The sequence below is a fragment of the Nymphaea colorata genome, chromosome 7 (genome assembly GCF_008831285.2).
Source record: "Nymphaea colorata isolate Beijing-Zhang1983 chromosome 7, ASM883128v2, whole genome shotgun sequence".
Lineage (NCBI taxonomy): Eukaryota > Viridiplantae > Streptophyta > Magnoliopsida > Nymphaeales > Nymphaeaceae > Nymphaea > Nymphaea colorata.
The window spans coordinates 13,568,595-13,590,626 of NC_045144.1; the positions used below are offsets into that span (position 1 = coordinate 13,568,595).

Genomic DNA, 22,032 nt, shown 5'->3' on the forward strand with positions numbered 1-22,032 from the left:
AATTCTTAAATTATTTAACATGAGTTTTAAATTTTAAAACCCAACATTGAATGAACCGTATAATCGAATGTATTACTTAGTCATGCGGGCACTACGGAGCTTCTTGTTTGATCGGTCCACTCATCAGGATAAGTTTAAAAAGATAAAAAATCATGATTGTATCACAAAGAACTGTGAGAAATGCTCAAGAAGTTCTCTGTACTTGAGAAAGTGTAGAAATTAGCGAGAGACGGCCAGCAGAGCTGATCGGAAGCTTTTCAGATGTTACAGAGGAAGGAAAGAAGAGAACTTTAATGGAACTTGCAGAGAGGTTTCCTTCTCTATAAAAGGGATTAATCAATCGACCGCAATCCAGGGCAAGGAACAAAGATAATGACTCTGGTTGGGCCCATTTTTCGGTTCTGGCAACGTAGAAGAGCTTCATGACACCTTCTGGTTTGTCTCCCTTTCTCTCTCTCGCTCTCTCCTTTTCATGATTTCTGCATTCAGACATTTCGAGTGTTTTTGTCCTCTTGTTTGTGGTCCTGTTCTACCGTATGCTCGTTTCAAGCAAGCCCAGATTTTTGGAAACGCTTCTTCTTGGTCCATTAAGTGATTCGTGATCTTCGAACATGTCTATACATATCTTCCTTCTCGTTCCTAGATAGCTCGGGCTGTTCTCATTTTCTGGTGATCCATTCCTCTAAATATTTTGCACAGATCTGCTTTTCCATCTTGCTTACTCAGTTAACTTTACTGCCAAAAAAAGAAAAGAAAAGGCCAAAAAAAAAGGCTATTCTCTGATGAGTTTTTATTGCTTCAAGACTGCCTAGTTTTTATCCGATTGGAGATTTCTTGATGATGTGCCGTGTGCGCATTTTGGATTCAGGAAAAAATTCCTTTGCGGTTTAGCTTTCATTTTCTTGATTGGTTTGTTCTGATTATTAGCAGCAATATTCGAAAAGAAAAAGAAAAGGAATCTGAGACCCCTTTCTATTACAGTAAGAACTTTTGATCATGCTTGTGATTGGAATGATATTCCTTGTTATTCTGGCCCCCCATTTTGAGTTCTATCTCGTGTGACATATAATCTACAGGGCATAGTTTGGGCATTTTGTACGTGTGGCACAAGTATTTAAGGTGGCATATCACATACATGATGCAGGTCATTCGTTCTAATAAGAGGGAAATTAGAAGTGTGAGAATGATACGAGTATTTGAGAAAGAAAGAGGATGAGAAAGAAAATTTAACGTGGTTCAGAAAAAGTTCTACTCCATGATCTCAGCCCTTGAATTTTCTCAATGGACTAGTTCCCTTTCATATGGGGTTCATATAGATTGTACAAATGAATTTGAATACAATGCACACGCCATTTTCTGTACTCCTTTCCCTCATTTCCATTTACAACTTTGATTCCCTAAATCTTTCTCATGTTGAACCCGACAAATCTTCTTTCCATTGTCATCATCTTTATCCCTTGCTCTTAATAACATGGGGACATTGTGAGCTAGAGAAACTGATGGTTTCTCTTGTGTGTGAGAAATGGAGGGCGTCAGTTTCTCTTGTGCTTGAGCTGGTACCTTAACAATGGAAAGATTGACAGCTGGCATCAGTGTTGATGAGCTGGTGGGTGAGAGGAGGACATCGGTTGCTAATGAGCTGGTGCGTGAGAAATGGAAAGAGCTGAATCCTCCTTTTGTGCGTCCTCCATTCGTGCGTTATCATTCCCCCTCAACTGAAGGTAAGGTGGCTGACGAACTCCTAGATGCTGAATGAGGAAGTGGAGACGATGTTGTGGCAGCGGCTTAGTGAAGAGATCAGCAAGCTGGACTTCGGTTGTAACAAATTGAGTCTCCATGCTTCCCAACGCTACTTGCTCACAAACAAAATGATAATCAAGCTCTAAATGTTTCATGTGAGAATGAAAGGCAGGTTTGATGTTAGTATTAGGGCAGAAATATTATCGCATACAAGAATTGGGGCTTTAGAGAGATGGACACGAATGTCTTGAAGAATAAATGTAATCCATTTAATGTCTGCAGCAGCTCCAGCAAGTCTACGATACTCTGGCTCACACGATGAGCGAGCCACCGTTGGTTGCTTCTTAGAACTCCAAGAGATACAATTTGGACCAAGAAATGTACAATATCCAGACGTGGAGCATCTTGTAGTAGGACAGCCAGCCCAGTTGGCGTTAGAAAAAGCTCTTAATGTCAGATCTTTGGATTTCGAAAATTGAATACCATATGTCGAAGTGCCTCTTCGATAAATACACTTTAAGAGCTGAAAGTGTTTCACTGTTGGTGTATGCATGAATTAACATGCGTAATTGATGGCATAAGTGAGATCCGGTCTAGTAAGGGCGAGACATTGAAGAGCTCTTGCAAGACTGCGATATTCTTTCAGATTAGAGTATGATTGATCTTGAGCATTTTCAGATTTAGGATGAACTGAAATGAGTTTGCTCGTAGTGTTACACATTATGCATATTTGGACTGATGCATAAATAAGCCTGATGAAGTCCGATCAACTTGAATCCCCATGAAATATTTCAGATCCCCAAGATCTGTCATAGCAAACTGTTGGTTGATGGTTGCGAGAAAGGATGTCATAAGAGTTTCCTGTAAGAATGATGTAATCAACATACAATAGTAAAATGGTGACTGTTTTGCCGTGTCGTCGAATAAAGAGAGAGGGGTCAGTGATGCTAGCAACAAATTCCATAGAACATAAGAATGAGCAAATCTCTCATACCACACCCTAGGAGCTTGTTTCAATCCATAGAGAGCTTGATTTAGGCAACATACATGATGTGGCTTGGATGGATCTTTAAAGCTGGGAGGTTGCTCAATATATACTAGCTCTTGGAGATAACCATTAAGAAATGCATTTTTGATGTCTAATTGTTTGAGAGGCCAATCAAATGCAAGTGCTAGACTCAGTACGAGCCATATAGTAGCAATACCATAGGTGAGAAAGTTTCCAGAAAATCCAGACCTTGGATTTGCGTGTATCCTTATGCTACAAGATGCACCTTGAGTCTTTCAAGCTGCCCATCTCCTTTTAGTTTAGTTTAGAAGACCCAACGGCTACCGATCACATGCATGTCTGAAGTACGAGGCACAAGATCCCAAGTGTGATTAGCCTGTAAAGCAGTTATTTCATCTTTCATAGTTTGATGCCAACCCGGGTGTTTGAGAGCAAGGGAACAGTGAGACAAGTCTTTAGGAATGGATGTGGTAGTGTGGGCATACTTGGGATTAGGTTTGATAACTCCGGCTTTGGAACGAGTGATCATTGGATGAGTGGATGACAAGGAGGATGTTGATGGCAATGAGCTAGGTTGGTCAACTAAGGGAGTGTTTGGTATGACTATGGGTATTGGGTTTTCTATAGTAAATGGATCTTCAATATTATGCATTTACGCTAGGCGTTGGGACTCTAGATGATAGTCTTTGAATGAGTCTGAAAAAGAGACAAAATCGGCATTAGTAGTGATGATCCTAGGGTTTGACATGGAAGGGAAAAATTGCTTCATCGAAAACAACATGTAGAGATCTGTATACCCTTCTAGTGGGAGGATAAAGGCATCTATACCCCTTATGGTGAAGGAAGATGATTGATGAGCCATACAACAATAGAAAATGCCTCGACCCAAAATTGAGCTGGAAGATTGCTATGAAATAACATAGTAAGCTCCAATTTTGTGACAGATCTATGCTTGCGCTCTACCACTCCATTTTGCTCAGGTGTGTTAGGGCAAGACTTTTTATGTTTGATACCATTTTCTTTTAAGTAGTTTAGGAGGGCCGTACTATTAAACTCTTCTCCTTCATCACTTTGAAAATTTTTTATTTTGGCATCAAACGGAGTTTGGATCATTTTGTGAAACTCAAGGAATTTGGCAAAAAAATTAGATTTCTATTTTAGAGGATATATCCAAGAGTATCTAGAAAATTGATCCACAAATAAGGCATAAAATTTGATATTCTAACACGAAGAAATAGGAGCAGGTCCTCATAAATCACAATGAACCGTAGCAAATAAAGAGTCACAATCATCTTCAATAGAAATAAACAAAAGCCTGCATGCCTTCCCCATCTACAACTAGCACAAATAAAAGATTCAGACAAATTACTTGTCATAGTAACCAACTTATTCATAGCCATAAAATCTAATATTTTATGAAGTGGATGGCCAAGTCGTCCATGCCAAACTTCAAAGGGAGCTGATCAGAATCTTGTTGAGAAGAACACAGTCTTTGGTTTTGTCTTGAATGCAGATAAGTTGCCTTCTCTAGATCCGGTCGCAATCACCTCATTGGTCTCCTTGTCCTTAATAGAGAAGTAATTATAAGAGAATTCAAACACATAGGGCATAGAAGAAGTAAGTTGGCTGACAGAGATAAGATTCTTCTTAATATCGGGCACAACAAGAACATTGTCTAGAGGTATTGTGCGATTGCCCACATGAATATCAGTAGTACCAATATGTATAATATCAAGATGTTGACCATTTCCTACCATAATTTTTTTAGTTCCATTATAGGGAATGCAACTCTTAAATCTACCTGGATCATCAGTCACATGAGAGCTTGCTCCGGTATCAAGAAACCAGTCTTGATCAGTTGGGTCAGAGACTTTCATAGTAGCAAAGGCTTGGGGCGTATCACAAGGCTGATATGGTTGATCAAATCTGTGTAGCATTTGAAGGCACTATGATTATTTATCCACAAATCTGACATGATACCTTTGATTGGTGGACTCTTCATTGGTCGGCCCTTGCGTATTTCGAGTCTGAGTTGCCAGATTGAACCCACATCCCTTAGAATTGAATCGAGTGTTGGTATTGTTGTTCCGCTAGTCATTGTTGTAGCGTTTTTTGTTGTTTTGGTTGTTCGACTGCCATGCGAGAAAGGCCATTTGACTATTTAGTCTAGTCTCTCCTGCATGTAGATCTTTGATTGTTTCATGCCTTTGGAGTAAGGATACAACATCGAAGTAAGCTGGTGTGGGAATCGACCCATCGACGAATCCAAACAAATCTTGACCTCTATGAGTCCAAGAATTTGTGTTTTTCACGACAAGAAATTCTTGTGTGACAGCTTGACAGAAACAAAATTAGCCACATTCATGGTGGATGGATAGGGGTATTTAGCTGCCGAATTTGTTGTGGATGTCGACATGTTGAAGACCTGTGACACTTGTAAATTCTATATCTCTTCATAGGGTTGTCCAAAAAATTTGTAAATTTGTCCAAAAATACTAGACACTTGCCTGAATCCAACGCCACCTAGCTGGACCTGTGAATCGCCTTCAGTCATTCTGGCGAGTTTGCAGCTGCGGCACTTGTAAAATGCCGACTTCTCGCAATTTGAGACACCCTCCAGCGTCCAAAACCAATCTGCCGGTGAAAGCTTTTACAGCTCTGATACCTGATACCATGAGAAAGAAAACGTGGTTCGGAACAGTCCTACTCCACGATCTCAGCCCTTGAATTTTCTGAATGGACTGGTTCTCTTTCATATGGGGTTTATATAGATTGTACAAATGAATTTGAATTCAATGCATACCATTTTGTGTGCTCCTTGTCCTCCTTTCCATTTACAATTTTGATTCCCTAAATCTTTCTCTCGTTGAACCCGACAGATCTTCTTTCCATTGCCATCATCGTTATCCCTTGTTCTTAATAATGTGGGGACATTGTGAGCTAGAGAAACTGACAGTTTCTCTTGTGTGTGAGAAATGGAGGGCATCAGTTTCTCTTGTGCGTGAGATAGTGCCTTAACAATGGAAAGATTGAGAGCTGGCATCGGTTGTTGATGAGCTGGTGGGTGAGAGGAGGACATCGGTTGCTGATGAGCTGGTGTGTGAGAAATGGAAAGAGCTGAATCCTTCTTTCGTGCATCCTCCCTTCGTGCGTTATCATTATTCTAGGGAAAGTTGCGCAGGAGGAGGGCCCCTGCTTTTATTAAAAAAAGTGAATATCTACAACAAAATAATTGAGGCGCCCAGCATTGTTTTTTGCCTTTTTTTCGAGCCAAAGTTATTAGACATCACCCTAGCTCTTGATCTTCTTCTATTTGAATAAAAGACCAGCTGGTAACTATGTATTTAATGTTCCATGAAAAAAAAAATATGGCTCTGCTCCTGCAATTGAGCAAAGAAAACTTAAAAAAAAAGGAAAAAACAGAGGATCACATTGTCCCGAGCTTTGTGAGTAACTTACTCTGTTCCTTGGTTGGGTCCTCTGCTAAAGCTTCTCCACCCACTCCCCTCCTCTTCCTACAACAACCATCACAAATTCCTTAGCAACTGAAGACCTGGTGACTCTTTTCTGATTGAATCTGCCCACCACCCAACACCAAAGTGCTTGCATCACTTTTGAAGCTCAGGAAAAGGTGCTGCTTGGATTCCTCTTTCCTACAACATTAAGATAGCATCTATTCACTAACGCAATTCCCCAATTTTTTATCCTACCTTGCATGGTCATCCTACCTGCTCATGCCAAATATAGAGACTAAGCTTCTCTAGCTGGTGCAGCACTATACTAGACTTTCTTTTTCCAATGGTAGAAGGGAAATCTGGTTCTATCACTTGCCATAGAGCTCCACCCTTCAATTGCATATTGGATTTGTCTGTCTAAATTATTTTATCAATTTCATCTGTGAATATCAGATTCGCCATGGCATTGTGGAGCCTAGGTAAGTTAAGTTGCTGTACGAAGTGGCATCGAGCATCTCTGTCATGGTAAGATACTTCCGATTCATCCAGCTGCCATACACCTCACCATTCCACTCATTGAAAAGAATGCTACCTTGTCAGTTATCAATCCAGAATTTGACCTTACAACCATCACCACTCTTCCACTGTACACTATCCCCTTCCTAGGTTTGCGAAGAGTCCACAGGCTGAAATCCCTCCCCAAATATCTCTTATGTGACCACTCATGAAGTAAGCTTTCTTGGTTCATGATTGAACAAATCTGGTCAGCTAGAAGGCTCCTATTGAGTTCTTACAGTGGTTTGATTCCCATGCCTCCTCTATTCCTGCATATGATGGACCAAGAAACAAGGTGTCCCTCTGAGCTATCCTGCTCATGTCCCCACAAAAAATGAGCCATCTCCTTTTCAATGTTCTTAATGATTGGCTCCCTTTACCAGCTTGTACACCCTCATCCAATAGGTGATGATAAATGTGATGTTATATTTGATTAGGCTTAGCCCACCGGCTAAGCAAGCAACTTCATCTTCCATGTAGACATTCTACTTCCACCTTCAAGAGGAGCCGATCATGGTAAGGTTCAGTGAGATTACCTGCAAAAATCAGGATACCAAGATAGTCCAAATAGAGCCTCTAACCTACTAAGGTTCCGTTCCTCAACATGGAAAGGGTAGAAGCCTGGTTTGCCATCATTGACAACAAGACCAACTCCCCTTTCCATGTCACCTAGAAATTTTCTAATACCTTGCAAGGGCTTGAATGTGGCAGAGGTAAACACCGAACATCATCTGTGAAGAGGAGTGAACTGATCCTCGGAAGTTAACGAGAAATAACTGGGGGACACATCAGCTTATTGATGACCCTCACTTGAAATCCTTTTGAGAATATGTCCATAACAATGATGACGAGGTATGGAGGCAATGGGTCTCCTTGTCTGAGCCCCTCTTACTTGGAAAGTAGCTACCTTACACACCATTGACATGCATCATTGCTGAAATCCAAGGAATGGCTGCTCACCGCACCAGGTATGTTCCCTTGATTAAGTGGAATAAGGAACACCCAGGGAGGCCTTCTGATGCCAATCGGTGGGTTAAATTTCAGACCTTAAGGGAAGCTAAATGCTGGGGCATTAGTAGTATGTTACATATTGATGTGCAACACATTATTTTGACAGATGCATTTACGTGCTGTAAATGCAATGCAATACTAAGGTGGAAAGACTATTCTCATTCAGCAACAATTCCTTCTCAGCCACTTACACCTTGGGGACAAGGTGTTTTTCAAAGGGGTAAGTAAAAGTTAGTTACCAAAAATGGCATCACGGCTTGAGTCCATTGGACTGACCTGATAACCTCCATAAATAGGGTTGGAAGGCCAGAACGCGAGGGGGGGGGGGTTGGTGAGGGTTGGGGGGAGGGCCGGGGGCAGCTTTGAGAGTCTTACCTTTGGGAGGAAGAAGCCCTAATCTGGGATTAGGGTGTGTGTGTGTGTGTGCTTGTCATCTTAGGGTTTCCTTGTAAATAGTTGGTGAGTTAGCAGGGGGCTAACGCACTCCTATCTCACAATTCTTTTGTAGTCGTTCACCAGCAACCACAGCTTCACAAAATGGAATCTTGTACGAAGAGAAGTTATGAAACACTTCCTAGACATTACGGATCATTGCTTTGTGATCAGAAAACGGTCTTGGGATGGCCTTCACAGATAGCTACCCATCACACTGATTAATCCACTGAGAATTGACCAACACCCAATCGATTTGCAATGCACCCATCAGAATGACGTGGCATTCACAAAGCGCTTTCAATCATGTGACAAATTTCATTTTAACATATATTAAGATTGCAGGAGCTAAGATAAGTTTCTTTGTTTCTTCCTTTTTGCTCCCCTTGTTGTCCTTGCTTTTCTAGAGTACGTGCATGAGACAATCCACCTTAATTTTGTTTGCTTCCCCTATAATTTTGCAGACACTTGAAAATTTTAAATGCATAAGACCTTATTAAGTGTGCACGAGAGATTAGACCACTTACCGTGTCATGTTGATAACATGGGAAGGCATGTTCTTACTAGTTTTGTTAAAGGGCATTTTCATAATTTTACGGTAAGTGTTTTCTCTGTTGTATCCCACTTTGGTCCTTATAAGAAGCCTACCATTCTTTAGCCCATAACACATGGTCCTTGTTGGGGCCATAACATCTAACCTGTTGTGATAACATTCTTGTGTTTCTCTTTGTTTCAATTTTTTTTAAAAGAAACACACATAGTTTCTGACTTTTTATCTTTAGTCGAATGCGCTTCTCACACTAGAGTCGACCTTGGTAGGAATTGTCATGTTGCATTAATGGCAAATTTTATTTATCTTGAACTTTATTTTTCCTTCATCAAACATGGCTCATTTTTCTCAAAATTTTATTTTTTGCCAACAAACACTGTTCAAAAACAGATTAAACTCTTTTTCTTTTAGGCAATAAAAGGACTTTGAGTCGAGGTCATAGGTTCAGTTTAGTTATGTGTTAGGAGTTTAAAAATTAAGCAAATGTTTTATATGATTGAAAAGGGTGACTCCTCCCAATGGTAATTAAAAACAAAAGGGAAAAAGTTACCTCCTGCATGCCAAGTAAACTTTTTAAACGCTGCCTGATCTGCAGCACGAAGTTGGAATTGAGTCAACTGTCAAGTCTCATCTCGGTGTCGTGTGGCGGGCTTTTTTTTCTTTTCTCCATTTATCTCTACAGATCTAGGCCTTGCGATGGCTCTCTTGCAGTTTTTCCTTTTTTTTTCAATTGGATCATCCTCATGCAGTCTATTGGACCTTGTTTGCTGATCACTGCTTACAACCATCCAAATTTGCAATTTCGTAGGTATTTGGGGCAACTTTTCAGAAGCATCTTTGGGTGCACCTGAAACAGAGGATTTCTCCAACTGATTTCATTTGTGGAGAGGAACATGCCTCTCTATTCTTCAAGCCGAAAGAGGGTTAGGGAGGAAAAAGCTGGGCCTTCTAGGATTGCTTCTTCTTCTAATGGTGGTGGCTTTAATTTCAACATGTTTTTGAGTTTCAGAGGCAAAGACACAAGAGGCCACTTCACCAGCCATCTCTACAAGGAGCTGAACCAACGCTGTATATCTGCCTTCTTCGACAGTGTGGGCCTCCAAAAGGGTGAAAGGATCAGCGAGATCTTGGGATACATGAAGGCATCCCAGGTTGTCATGTCCATCTTGTCCAAGAACTACGCCAAATCGAAATGGTGTCTGCTCGAGGCTGCCAAGATGCTGGAAATTCACGAAGATGATAAGGAGAATAAGTGGATTATACCTGTCTTTCTTGATGTTTCTCCTTCTGACATCAAAGAAGATAGTGGATCATTTCAAGTTTCTATTACAGAAAACCAGAAGAAGGTTAATTTGGACAGGGAACAGACTGAAAAGTACAGATGCGTCTTGAGATCAATAGGGCCAATTGCTGGATACTCTCTCATAACTGACGCAAATGGGTATGCAATAAGCATGTGCCTCTGTTTATGTGTGTATGTGTGTGTGTGTCAGAAAGGGCAAATAAAATGGAGAATCATCCTTACCTTATTTGTTTGCTTCACATGAGAAGGTCTCTGTAATAATCTGTGAGTGTTTTATGGCTTACTCTTACCATATAGAATATCACTTGGCTGCATGCAGGGATGAAGCAAGGCTATGCACCATGATATGTGACCGGATTTCGAGCATATTGAAGCAGGTACTGCTTGGTGTGCAACCTATTGGGATTGATTCTCAAATAAATGAGGTGATGATTAGGTTGGAAGGAGAAACCAATGGCATTAACATAGTTGGAATTTGTGGAAAAGGTGGCATTGGGAAGACAGCGATTGCAATGACCATCTTTGATAAGCTCTCTCATGAATTCAGATACACCAGCTTCATCTCAGACATCCGGGAAGAAGCCAAGAAGCACAATGGGATTTGCTTGCCACAAGCCAAGCTCATTTCGGATATCTCAAAAGAGACAAGTGTGGTTATAGACACGGTTAATAATGGAATTAGTGCGATCAGACGAAAATTTGGATGCAAGAAAGTGCTCATAGTTCTAGATGACATTGATGACACTAAACAACTTGATGCATTGGTAGGTGACCAAGTACATGTAAAACGAGAGCATGTATTTGGTGCAGGAAGTAAGATTATTATCACTACAAGGAACAGAGCCCCACTGATTGCTCATGGTTTAGAAATTTACTACCCCAAGGAGCTAAAATATCCTCAGTCACTTAAATTATTTTGTCTCCATGCCTTTAAAGTTAGCCCACCAACATCAGAATTTCTTGGCTTGTCAGAGAAGGTTGTCAAAGTTGCAGGAGGCCTGCCATTAGCTCTAAAAGTATTTGGGTCACATTTTTCCTCAATAAATAGAGTTAGAGAAGTATGGGAGGTTGAGTTGGGAAAATTGCAAAGACATTCACATCAAAAAGTTCTTGAAAGACTTAAAATAAGCTATGATGGGTTGGAGCTTACACAGAAGTGCGTATTTTTGGATGTAGCATGTTTCCTCATTGGGTCAAGTAAAGAGGAAGCATTATTCTTCTGGGAAGATCACTATGCTGCAGATGATGCAATTAATGCTCTTGAAAGCAAGTCTCTTCTCACCATGGATGTTGATAATCGGTTCAGAATGCATGGCTGAAATCAGGTATGGGAAGATGGATAGTTAAAGAAGCAGGCAATCTCAATCCTCACATGTACAGCAGACTTTGGGATAGGGATGATGTATCTAAGGTATTGGAGGATACAAAGGTAAGGCCTGAATTTGTTCTTATTACATTTCTATCATGGTGTTGGCATTGTAACTAATTATCTCTGACTCTCTTGGTGTCTTACTCAAGCTTAGGTAATAGAGGAGCAATTTTAGTTTACTGATGTCAATTTGTTCAAGACCCCACAATTTGGTCTAATGGCCTTTGTTCATTAGCCTTGAACCAAACCGTTTACTTTGTGATTAGGACATTGTCTTTCGACATTATTTTCCACTCAAGTCAATCCATAGTGTTACTATTCTGCAAGCTCTTTGAGTCCTGCTTAATTTGTTATCACATCTTCTGCTCTTTAACTTTTGCCTTCATAGTTAATCGTGATTCATTCTTTTTTACTTAGACTTTAGGTCCTCATTGAATTTTTGCGTCTCACACCATGAGAATTATGGTATCTTTATAATAATTGAGTGTAATCTTCAGAAGTTAGTAGCCCCCAAATGGATGCCAATATTGCTGCAAGTTATGCCACTATTTGTGTGGTAGTGTCTACTATAACTGTAATAAGTGACAAATCTTGGCAATTGCTGTTTTAGTGATTTTATCTTAGTGGTTCCTATCTTATCGGCTATTTTTCAAAACCATCTTTTTCATTTGGAGTTTTCCAAATCCAGCCTTGGACACACCCATCCTTTTATACTTCCAAGATGGCTTAAGGTAAGAAGTTAACATGGGATTGAAAATAGAGCAGAAGGATACCTTCGCCGTCAACTGTAACCTAATACATAAGATGAGTTTTTTGCATATGTGAAACTTTCTGAAGACTAACCATATAATTTGCATGTTCAAAAAAATTCACAATTGTTATATAAAATTATTTCTTTTTGCATGTATATATAATTTCGTAATCCAAAAAATTGGACTAATGATTTTGAGAATCCTATACAATATAAAAATATTATTAAAGTTGATTGTGAAGTTGTTTTGGGTATCAGCACTATTTAGTCAGCACTATTTAGTTAGTTTGGTAAAAAAAAACTCGTCTATAACCTTTTCTGTTCAATTTTATGTATAATCAGGTCATCCCTATCCTTTATTTATGAATTGTCTTTAAAGGGCAAAACTGTCGGTTGATTAGATTTTCCAACTTAATATTCCTTTACCAAAGTTCATGGATAAAAACCTATGGATTTTAATCCATGGATTGATTACCAAGAGATAGTTGTTCATAGTGTCTAGCGTATGATTGGCAGAGATTAAAATCCTTAAAATATTGTCTACTGTCTGATGGTATTGAATTAAAATTCATAGACAAAAAAAAAATATCTGTTGCAAAGCCTGGCCTACACGGTAAGCTTTAAGTGGTATTAATTATTAAAAGCTAACTATTGAAGCAGGAGGTCACTTGATTTATGTACCATTTCTTCTATTGTTTCCGGTTTAAAGGCGGGTTCTATTGTTTCTGGTTTAAAGGCCCACCAAGTTTGGAAGAAAAGGAAAGACTGATTCTGCCAAATGTCGGAGATTCAAAAAACACGTTTCTCACTTGATTGCATATTTCTAGAATGATTTTCTTGGCTGATAAGGTGGTGGAACGTCCTCAAGGATCAGATACTGGGCTCTTGAAAGAACAACGATAAACTGATTCTGAAGTTCTAAATGTTTTATCATTTCAAAATTTCGTATATTAACTTCAAGCAAGAAAAGAAAGGAGGAAAGCAATTAATACTGAAGACCAAGCCATCGAGCCTTGTGAACCTGTTCAGCAGCTGAGAGCACGTTTCAAACATTGAGCCTTGTGAACATGCCAAGGAGGAGGCTGCGGTGGAAGGGTGAGCTGCTCTAGAGGGGCATTCAAATGGCGGTTAAAGAGATGAAACTACTGTGGATGCTGCAGTTGATGCAGATGTTGCAGTGAAGTGGTGCAATGAAATTCTTGTTGTGGGAGAAAAAATGAGATGCACCCACAGTAAACTTTTCTATCCAAAAGCAAGCTACAGAACGAAAGCAGGGCACTCAGAGCGAGTGTGTAGCGGAAGCATGGACAAGCGCAATGAAGGCCAATCCAGGGCAGTCGCTCCTGGGAATCCCTCAGGAAGACAGAGCCAGAGCACGCCTAAGGCAGGCACATGACAAGAATAAAGAGCAAGCCTGTCTTGAATTTCCAGAAGGCACAGAACTGCAGCATGAGCACCAAAGTTCACTGCTCGGAAAGCTTCTTCGTGACTAGGACCAAAGCCTACAGCGGAGCCACAAGGAAAGTGGATGATAGATTTGGAAAACTTGAGAAGGGTATAAACTCTGGAACTCGAGTAATAGGATGAGGAGCATTATGGAAAAATTTCCTATTGTTATCCAGCCTATGCATTCTCTGGTAGAAATCTCGACCATAATTTTAAGAAAATCAGATGACAAACAAGAACTTAATGTTTAATTGTCTGGCTAACGAACTCCAGCAACATAACCATACGTCAGGCCACCTATAGATAGAGAATTTCTTGTTGAAATTTTACTTCTAACTCTTCCCACTGCACCCTTTTTGTGGATTAACCCAGTATATCTGGGAACCTATCATTGGCTTATGAAGTTGCAAATTTTTAGTATTTATTTTCCTGAATTAAAATGTGTGGCTTCATCAGAATCATTTTATAAAAAATAACTTTATAAAAAATATGCTAGTTCTTATTGAGAGCTACATTTTATGATGTATTATCTTTGTTTTTTGTTGTTTCGTGTTTTTGTTAAAATAGACTCCATGTGACCAAGTACTCCCACTAAGTTTCCTTGTATTTGCTTGAGAAACCTTTTCATTTTCCATAGTCCATTTACAGCGTTTTATGAAATTATCTTTTGTTTTCATATTTTATTGTCCAATCACAGAAGGGATTTTGTGTAGCAAACTTACATAACTTATTCTGATTAGTCCATGCCCCAGCAAGAATATACTTCGCATATGTGTTCACACGCCACCTCTTTCTCAAAGGAGGTCGAAATGTGAATAAGCAAAATTCTTTTAAAACTGAGGTTTTGGAAAAAAATTTTTAAGAAAGAGGGATCCGTCGGTTGGTACAACCGTTCCTGCCACCTTTAACAGGGGTAATTAGACCAAGGACTAAGGATCACTTGGATCATGTACGAGTTATTGATGCAAATCCTTTGTGCTTGTGCATTGAGATTTTGGATTCAAGAACCAAATTCATTTTGAATAAGTGATTTGAACCTGTTTTGAAAATGAATTTGAAGGTTGGAGAGTTTTCAAGTTAATTTAAAAACATTTGTTTTGGTGTCATTTGATTTGAAATCAACAATTCTTGAGGATTTTGAAGATTTGAGATTGAGTTCTTTGTAGTGAACTCAATATAATGAGTTGAAATGATGATAAACTTTTGGGAAAATAGCTAAGTTTCCTCAGCAAAAAAAATTGATTTTGTGTTTTTCTTTCGATAGAACATAAGTTCCAAATTGTTAGAAAACATATTTTTTTCTAAACATATTTTGGCCAAGATTGTGAATGTATTGCTTGTGTTTTCTTTTGAAATAAGTGAAGTTTACAAATTCTTGTTGCAATATGACTTGGTCACTTTTTGCAACTCAAAGTTGAATCACTTAACTTCTTAAGAATGTTCACGTGGTGATATTGACTTTAAGTGAAAGTGAATGCATGAAAGGAGAAGGGAAACTATATGAAACATTCATTCTTCTCTCTCTCATAATCTCTCAAGATTCATTCATTGCAATCACATATCATACAATTTATGCATGAAGATTGATTTTTATTAAAAAATGTAGGACTTTCTCTAAATGTGTTTATTATATTGTCAAGCACATGAATTAGTGATGTAGTCCATAAGCTTGAGTCATGGATGACAAATTCAAAACAATTAAGAATTAGGAAAATGAGGATGAAATCAAACTTTAAAATATGGAGGAAATGTGGATATCATCTTTTTTCCTCAAAATGATCATAAAAACATATTTTATTCTGATTCAAATGGATAAAAATAAAATATTGATTCTAAGAGTGTTTGACTCTTTGGGAAATGATGAAATTCAGTTTTACTCTATATGAATTAAGCATCAAATTGGCAAAAATCATACGCCGCATGTTCTCATTCATATCATGGAGTTCAAAGGACCTTTCTTTCTCCCAAAATCAAACAAAATTTCATATTCTTGACCTAAAAAATCCATTCATTTCTTGGATTATGAAAACACTTTTGATCTTGTTCTTTAAAGGATACAATGACTATGGTTTTTGAAATGTGATCTTACATTCTTTTTTAGACCCAATCAATCACATGTAAGTCTAAAAATTGGTGGAGGAAATCAGAAATTTCTAAAAGGCTTTTAGAGAGCCGATTAGGTATTAGGTAGTAGTAGAACCTTTTTATTGTCTTTCAAAATATAATCACTAAATGGCTGAAAATTGACATCGAAAATATATAAAATTTGACACTCTTAAGCTAATTCTCATAAAGCACGGTCTAATTTCAGCAACTTTCATACATTTTACGTATGGATTGCTGAAATTAAATAAAAAATGAAATGAAAATGATTTCATAGCCTTGCACTTATGAAAATCAACGAAATAATCTCCCTTTTAAAAACCAATTTGGAAACCTGTTCCAACCTGATTTTAAAAGAGAAAAATGATTTTTAAGAAGAGATTGCACATGTCTATATATATATATATATATATACGTATTTTACTCTTCAAAATGAAATTTAATCAAGGGACCCCATGACTCATGACTCATGATGATTTATGGCTGGTTTCTTTTATGTAGGAAGACTAAAAACTTGTTTCTAATCTCCTCTACCACCCTTGATCAATTAAATTGAAAGACATGAATCTGAACGACTTCAAATGAGATGAAAAACAAAACAATGCTTAAGCTAATTCATCCATAATGTTGCCATGCAAGGGTAGATCACATTCATAAGAATGTATCCATCCCTAATAAGCGTTTTCATCACATATGTTGCAGTAAAATCACTCTCTCATCGTGGGATTCTCTCATGGTAAGGAGTTCAAAATGGTTTTAAGCATGTTATTTTGAAAGGAACGTGGCCTTGGGGCCCTTTTCAAAATTTCATACATGGGTCCATATTTAAGAAAAACCTATATATGCATGCATTATGCATTAACATGCACATTTAATCGTAGGTTTCTCCTAGCTGGACATCATTCCCAACCATGAAACAAATGAAAATAAACCCTCCCACGGATTGTTGAAGCCAAAATAGATGAAAATTGGTTATAATCACCTACCTTGCGTCTTGATACTTGATCTTCACCTTCACTTGTTTTCTTAAATGGAGCAATCCTAAGCAAGAATCCAAACTTAGATTCGAGCTTAGTAAAGCTAGAAGAAGAATAGCTTGCTTGCTGAAACTTGTGGTAGGAAAGAGGGCTTCTCACCATGAAAATCCTAAATAAGGGTTCACTTAAGCACCCTAACTTAGCAAAATCAATGGAGAGAATAAAAGAAAATGCAAAGAAATAAGAGAAAAGGGGGAAGAGGGCTTGGACGAATTTCTCCTCTCTTCCTTGGCTTCTCCCTCCTAGCTCCTTGGCTGCAGCAACTTGATGGAATACTCCCAAAATTCGTGCTCCCCCTTCGCTACCAAGGAGGGGTTTATATAGAGGAGGAGGTGGGATCAACCAACTTCTTAACTCACCTTGAGAACTTGCTTAAGACCTTGGGGACTTGTAAAATGAGTTAAATATGTTTAAAAGCTCTAATTGACCATCCTTAGCCCATTTACACGAGCTAAGTGGGCTAGGTTAAGTTTGGTCAACTTTGGTTCAGACCTACCTGATCGAATTTGACCAAAATTTCGAATGAAAATGCCATTGCATAGGGTTTTGCCTTATTTTGTGCAATTTATTTATTTTTTTTGTTTGAAATCAAGCTTGTTAGGTTACAACCTAGTTATTAAGCCCCAAATACCATTGAATTACCATAATCTAGTTTAAATTTGAATAAAATTTGAAAATTCTATCAAATTTGGCTAAAAAGGGTATTTTCGTCCATAACTTGATTAAAAATGGATTTCAACTAAATCAAACTTTTGTTTGAAAAATTGAATTTTAAATTGGTATTTGATTTATGCATTTGACAAATCCAAACATATATGTGTCTTTCATAAACAAATTTAGGCTCTGTAACCTCAATTTGATTATAGAAGGTAAAATTGCCTATATTAGTCATTTTCGACCAATTGACCAAAGTGAAAGCTCATTAGCCAATAGTTTGATTTTTTTTGAGGTAATTTGATAAGTTTGAGCTAAGAACGCTCTTAATTGAGCTAAATTGTACTTTGACTGAGTTTAATCAAAGTGGGTTCGATTCGATCAAAGTCTATTTTCATCCATTGATTGAGCCATGGGATGGACCTGCACTTTTGACTGTGTTGAGCCGAAGTTGACCGAACCTAGCTGAATTGGCACCACATTTGGGTGCGCTAGGGTCAAACCTATTTGTATTAAGTAGGTTAGGTGAGTTTGACCAGCCTAGTTATTGCTTTTTAGAAATTGACTCCTCTTTAAAGAGGGTCTGGTTAAATAAGAGAGAGAGACATAAATGTCTTTTTTTTCTAGGTTTCTCATTCATTTCTCCTTGAAAATGATTTTTTATCATTTAATTGGGAGGAAATACTTATTTTATTTTTTTTAATGGGGGGCATGACCCCTGGGGGGCTCTTGACCACGCAGGCTAGGTGGGGCCCACACGTGGGTCCCACGCAGCATTCTAGATTGAATTAGATCCAATTCTTGGATTTAAGTCAAAATTTGGATTTTGCAATCGGATTTGGATTTCATTTGACATTTGCAATCGGATTTGGATGTCAAATGACATTTGCAAATAGTTTGTACTCGTAATCTTGCATTGGGATTTGTGTCACAAGTTAAATTCATGATTTGAATCTAAATTGTTCTTTAGAATCAAAAGTGGCTTTGAAATTGCAAATTTTCAAAATTCTTTTGTGAAATTTTCATATTGTTTCAATTTTGAAACAATAGATGTGTGTGTGAAAAATTTGGGGTGTTATCAATATGATTGCCTAAGAATGTTTCAGCTGCAACATTTTGATCTGCAGGGTTCCATAGATGTGTGTGTGTGTGTCATAAGCTCACGGAAGGGTGAATTATTAAAGACAGAAAAGTGCCTGACCAACAAAATTTCTTCCGTTTTTCTATAGGGAAATAAGTCCGTCCAAGGTATCATTCTCAATACAAAGTATCATTCTCAATACAAACGAAGGATGTGACATTGATTTGAGTAGTAAGGCGTTCGAGGACATGACCAACTTAAGATTACTTCGTCACAATTTTGTCAGCTTCGAGGAGTTTGACATTAATCACTTTCCTATGTAACTAAAATGGTTAAAATGGAGGGGATGTGAGCTGGAGCTGGCGACTCTGCTTTTTGGTCGCAGGTTTAAGAACCTTGTTATCCTTAACCTATCACAAAGTAACATAAAGCAATTACAATGGGAATTGAAGGTTAGGTTGCCAACGTATATATATTTCCATATGCACTTTTTACTTTTAAATTTTAGGTTTCATAACTTGACCTTACTGTAATAGTTTTTGCCAGAAGTTTTACAGGTTGAAGGTCCTTGATCTTTCACACTGTTGCCAACTGAAATGCACACCTAATTTTGATTGCATCCTCCAACTAGAGAAATTGCTCCTCAATGGCTGTAGTGCATTGAATGAGATCGATGCATCCATTTGTCGTCTTACAAAGTTAACCATCCTAAGTATGAAGGACTGCACATCTTTGGAACAGCTGCCCAACCATAGTGGATTGCGACAAGATGGAAAATGTTCAATGTCTAACATGTCCAAACTTGAGGAACTCAATTTACAAGGCTGTGGACAGCTTCAATCTCTTCCTCCACAGCCATCATCTTTAAAAAGATTGCTCCTAAGAGGTTGCAAGATGTTGAAAGTTGTTCATGTGTTTGAAAATTTGGAATCCATAGAACTAGTAGACATGGATTGATGTGAAGGAATCAAGCATATCATGATGAGCATAATTTTTCATCTCTCTCTCCCTCTCTTCTCTAGCTTTAGCACATTTGTTCCAGACGTGCTCATTATGATAAGAAGTCATTGCAGGGGAAGACTTTCACACATTTAAAGGAGTCAAGTGTTTCTGGAAGTAAAACATGGTGAAAAACTTTTCTTTTGTAGTTCCAATTTCTTTCCCAAGAGTGGCAAGGAAGTATTTTAGGAGGCCGCAATTATATTTCTAAAAATTTCTACGGAGGCCTAAAGTATACTTTTCAAAATTTTTAAAGGGACCAAACCAAAACTTTTATAAATTATAGCCAGTGATTTTTTTTTTTTTTAAAAATCAAGGTGGTGCCATGACCCCTGCCAGCCCTTGGTTCTTCCCCTGTTTCCCAAGTAGCCCATTGTTTAAGCATTTGCCATTTTGCAGGGATCTGGCAATTTAAAGCATGTCTACATTAAAGTCCGTGTTAAGGATATCAAAGACAATCAAGTAATATATGATACCATACTTGTGTTTATCCTGAAATAGACCACGAAATTGATGAAAGTTGGTGCTATTCTATTTCTCTTTCCGAGTATGATGATATATATTTTTTCCATTGCCTTTCTGGGTATCGATGACCGATAACTTCCTTCTAAAAGGCATTCACATTCGGCTTAGAAGTAACAACAAATGGAGCAGAAATCATCTAAACGAGATTCTTGTAGATGAAAATTTAACCAATCCAAGGAGGACGACTGCTGAGCAAATCCAACCTTCACCATCAATGCTATTACAAGTATCAGAGCCTACATCTGGATATTGTACATTGGTATTTGATGTAGCATTCAGCTATGCAGAGGATGATGTCAATGCAAATTTTATTGACAATCTATTCAAGGCCTTAGAAGAGCGTGAGATCTGCATATTTAAAGGTGTAGATGGTGAAAGTAAGAGGGGAAAGGTAGACGAACCACTTAAATGCATTGAAAGATAACTGCATACCCATCTTCTCGAAGTGCTTGTCTCAGTCAAAGTGGTGCCTTCATTCAGTTGCCTAGATGGTTGAATGTAGGAAGTTGATTATACCAGTATATTTTCAGGTCGATCCTTTCCCATGAAAATCAGGGTGGGGGATTGCCCCGCCAATTACCCTTTCATTTATTGATAGTGAAGAACGAAAGAATGGACAGCAGAAAACAAAATACACGCCTAAGAGCAGATTAATCTCCCTCCTATACACTTCGAGAAATGGCATAGCTCTGCATCTGGTCCATCAAGAAAGGTTTCTGAACCACCATACCATCCTGCCATAACATGCCAGCACATACTCTAATGCCATCCATGGACTTAGCAACTATTTCAATTACCCAACTACCTGTGGGCCTTCTAATCCGGAATAGCGAGAATGAAAAAATAATGTAAAGAAAATTTAACGTGCTTCAGATATTATCTACGTCCATGGTACTCTGTCATCAAATCGATGATAAGTTATCTTTGATTGCCTTGGATTTTATACAAGAGATGGATCAGTTACATTATTTGAATTTTGAATTGCCTGCAGCCTTATTTAGAGGGTTTTGTTTTCATGATAGTTTCTGCACGCGTTCATTGCCACAGTCTTCTTCCTGATTATACGTGTGGTGTCAAATCCTTTGCTTGATCATGTGTTACCTTCTTTGGGGAGTGATCTTGCATTATCTTCTTTCCAAGCTTCACACATGGTGAGTTGCTGTGACTGTGGTCATGTACAAATTATCTTCTTTCCAAGATTGACACATGGTGAGTTGCATGGTGAGTTGTTATCAAAGAAAACATTTGTCTTTAGCTAAATCTTGGTTTCTTTCTGAACATCGTCAGACCAAAATTGATGGACAAGCATCTCACAGCAGTAATGCCAAACATCTTATTTGTCACTCTTGATGAATTTCTCATTCTTACTGTGCTTGGCCTGATTTTGCAGCTATCAAATTCTCCACATCATGATATTGAAGCAAAGCCTCCAACAGACGCAACTCTTTACATGAGAACATTCTTCGATGTCAGCATAATGAAAAATCTTGTCGTGAGACTAACAATCCCAAACTAGGAACCAATGAACTTACAGATGCAAGAAGAAACAATAGAAGTAAAGAGAAGATGTTGGTGGTCTTTTCTTGCTCTTTTACACAGAGGGCATCTTGTCGCAAGAGGAAGACCTAATCTCTGAAGCCTAGATTCAGTTAGTAGTCTACGGAAACTACTAATGCATGCAAACCAGCTTGCACTAAAGATAATTTTGGGCTTCCAAATCAGATTACACAGTTCCATAATAATTTCTTTCATCCTTACTCTACACCATATTTGTTTTCTAGATTAAATAGGCTGCTAACTATCCTTCCACCTCAAATTACCAGGACCTTGAGTGAATCTCATCCGGCATGCATTCCTTACAACATGAAATTTCAAGAGAGCAGAGCTTTCTCTATGCCGATGAATAGCCTTTGACACTGACAAACCCAGTTCAGCATCTACAAGATCACGATAATCTGTAGGGATTGATTTGATCAAGATAACACCTTGTCTAGGTTCTAGCCAAAATTTGA

General features: G+C 38.3%; 1 protein-coding gene across 3 annotated transcripts; it reads left to right on the forward strand.

Annotated features, from left to right (window-relative positions):
• The first annotated feature begins 169 nt into the window (after nucleotides 1-169).
• LOC116256985 (disease resistance protein RUN1-like) lies at nucleotides 170-19,061 on the forward strand. 3 transcript variants are annotated; one of them, XR_004173275.2, is made up of 4 exons: nucleotides 170-435; nucleotides 9,561-10,193; nucleotides 10,375-11,484; nucleotides 19,043-19,061. XR_004173275.2 is itself a non-coding variant. In XM_031633549.2 (3 exons), the coding sequence occupies exons 2-3, from the start codon at nucleotides 9,646-9,648 to the stop codon at nucleotides 11,372-11,374; spliced, it is 1,548 nt and encodes a 515-aa protein (XP_031489409.1). In that variant the 5' UTR covers nucleotides 170-435; nucleotides 9,561-9,645; the 3' UTR covers nucleotides 11,375-13,872. The 3 variants fall into 3 exon arrangements, 1 of the variants encoding a protein (XP_031489409.1); XR_004173273.2 differs by lacking the exon at nucleotides 19,043-19,061 and adding an exon at nucleotides 12,885-13,872; XM_031633549.2 differs by lacking the exon at nucleotides 19,043-19,061 and having other exon boundaries at nucleotides 10,375-13,872.
• The last annotated feature ends 2,971 nt before the right edge of the window (nucleotides 19,062-22,032 follow it).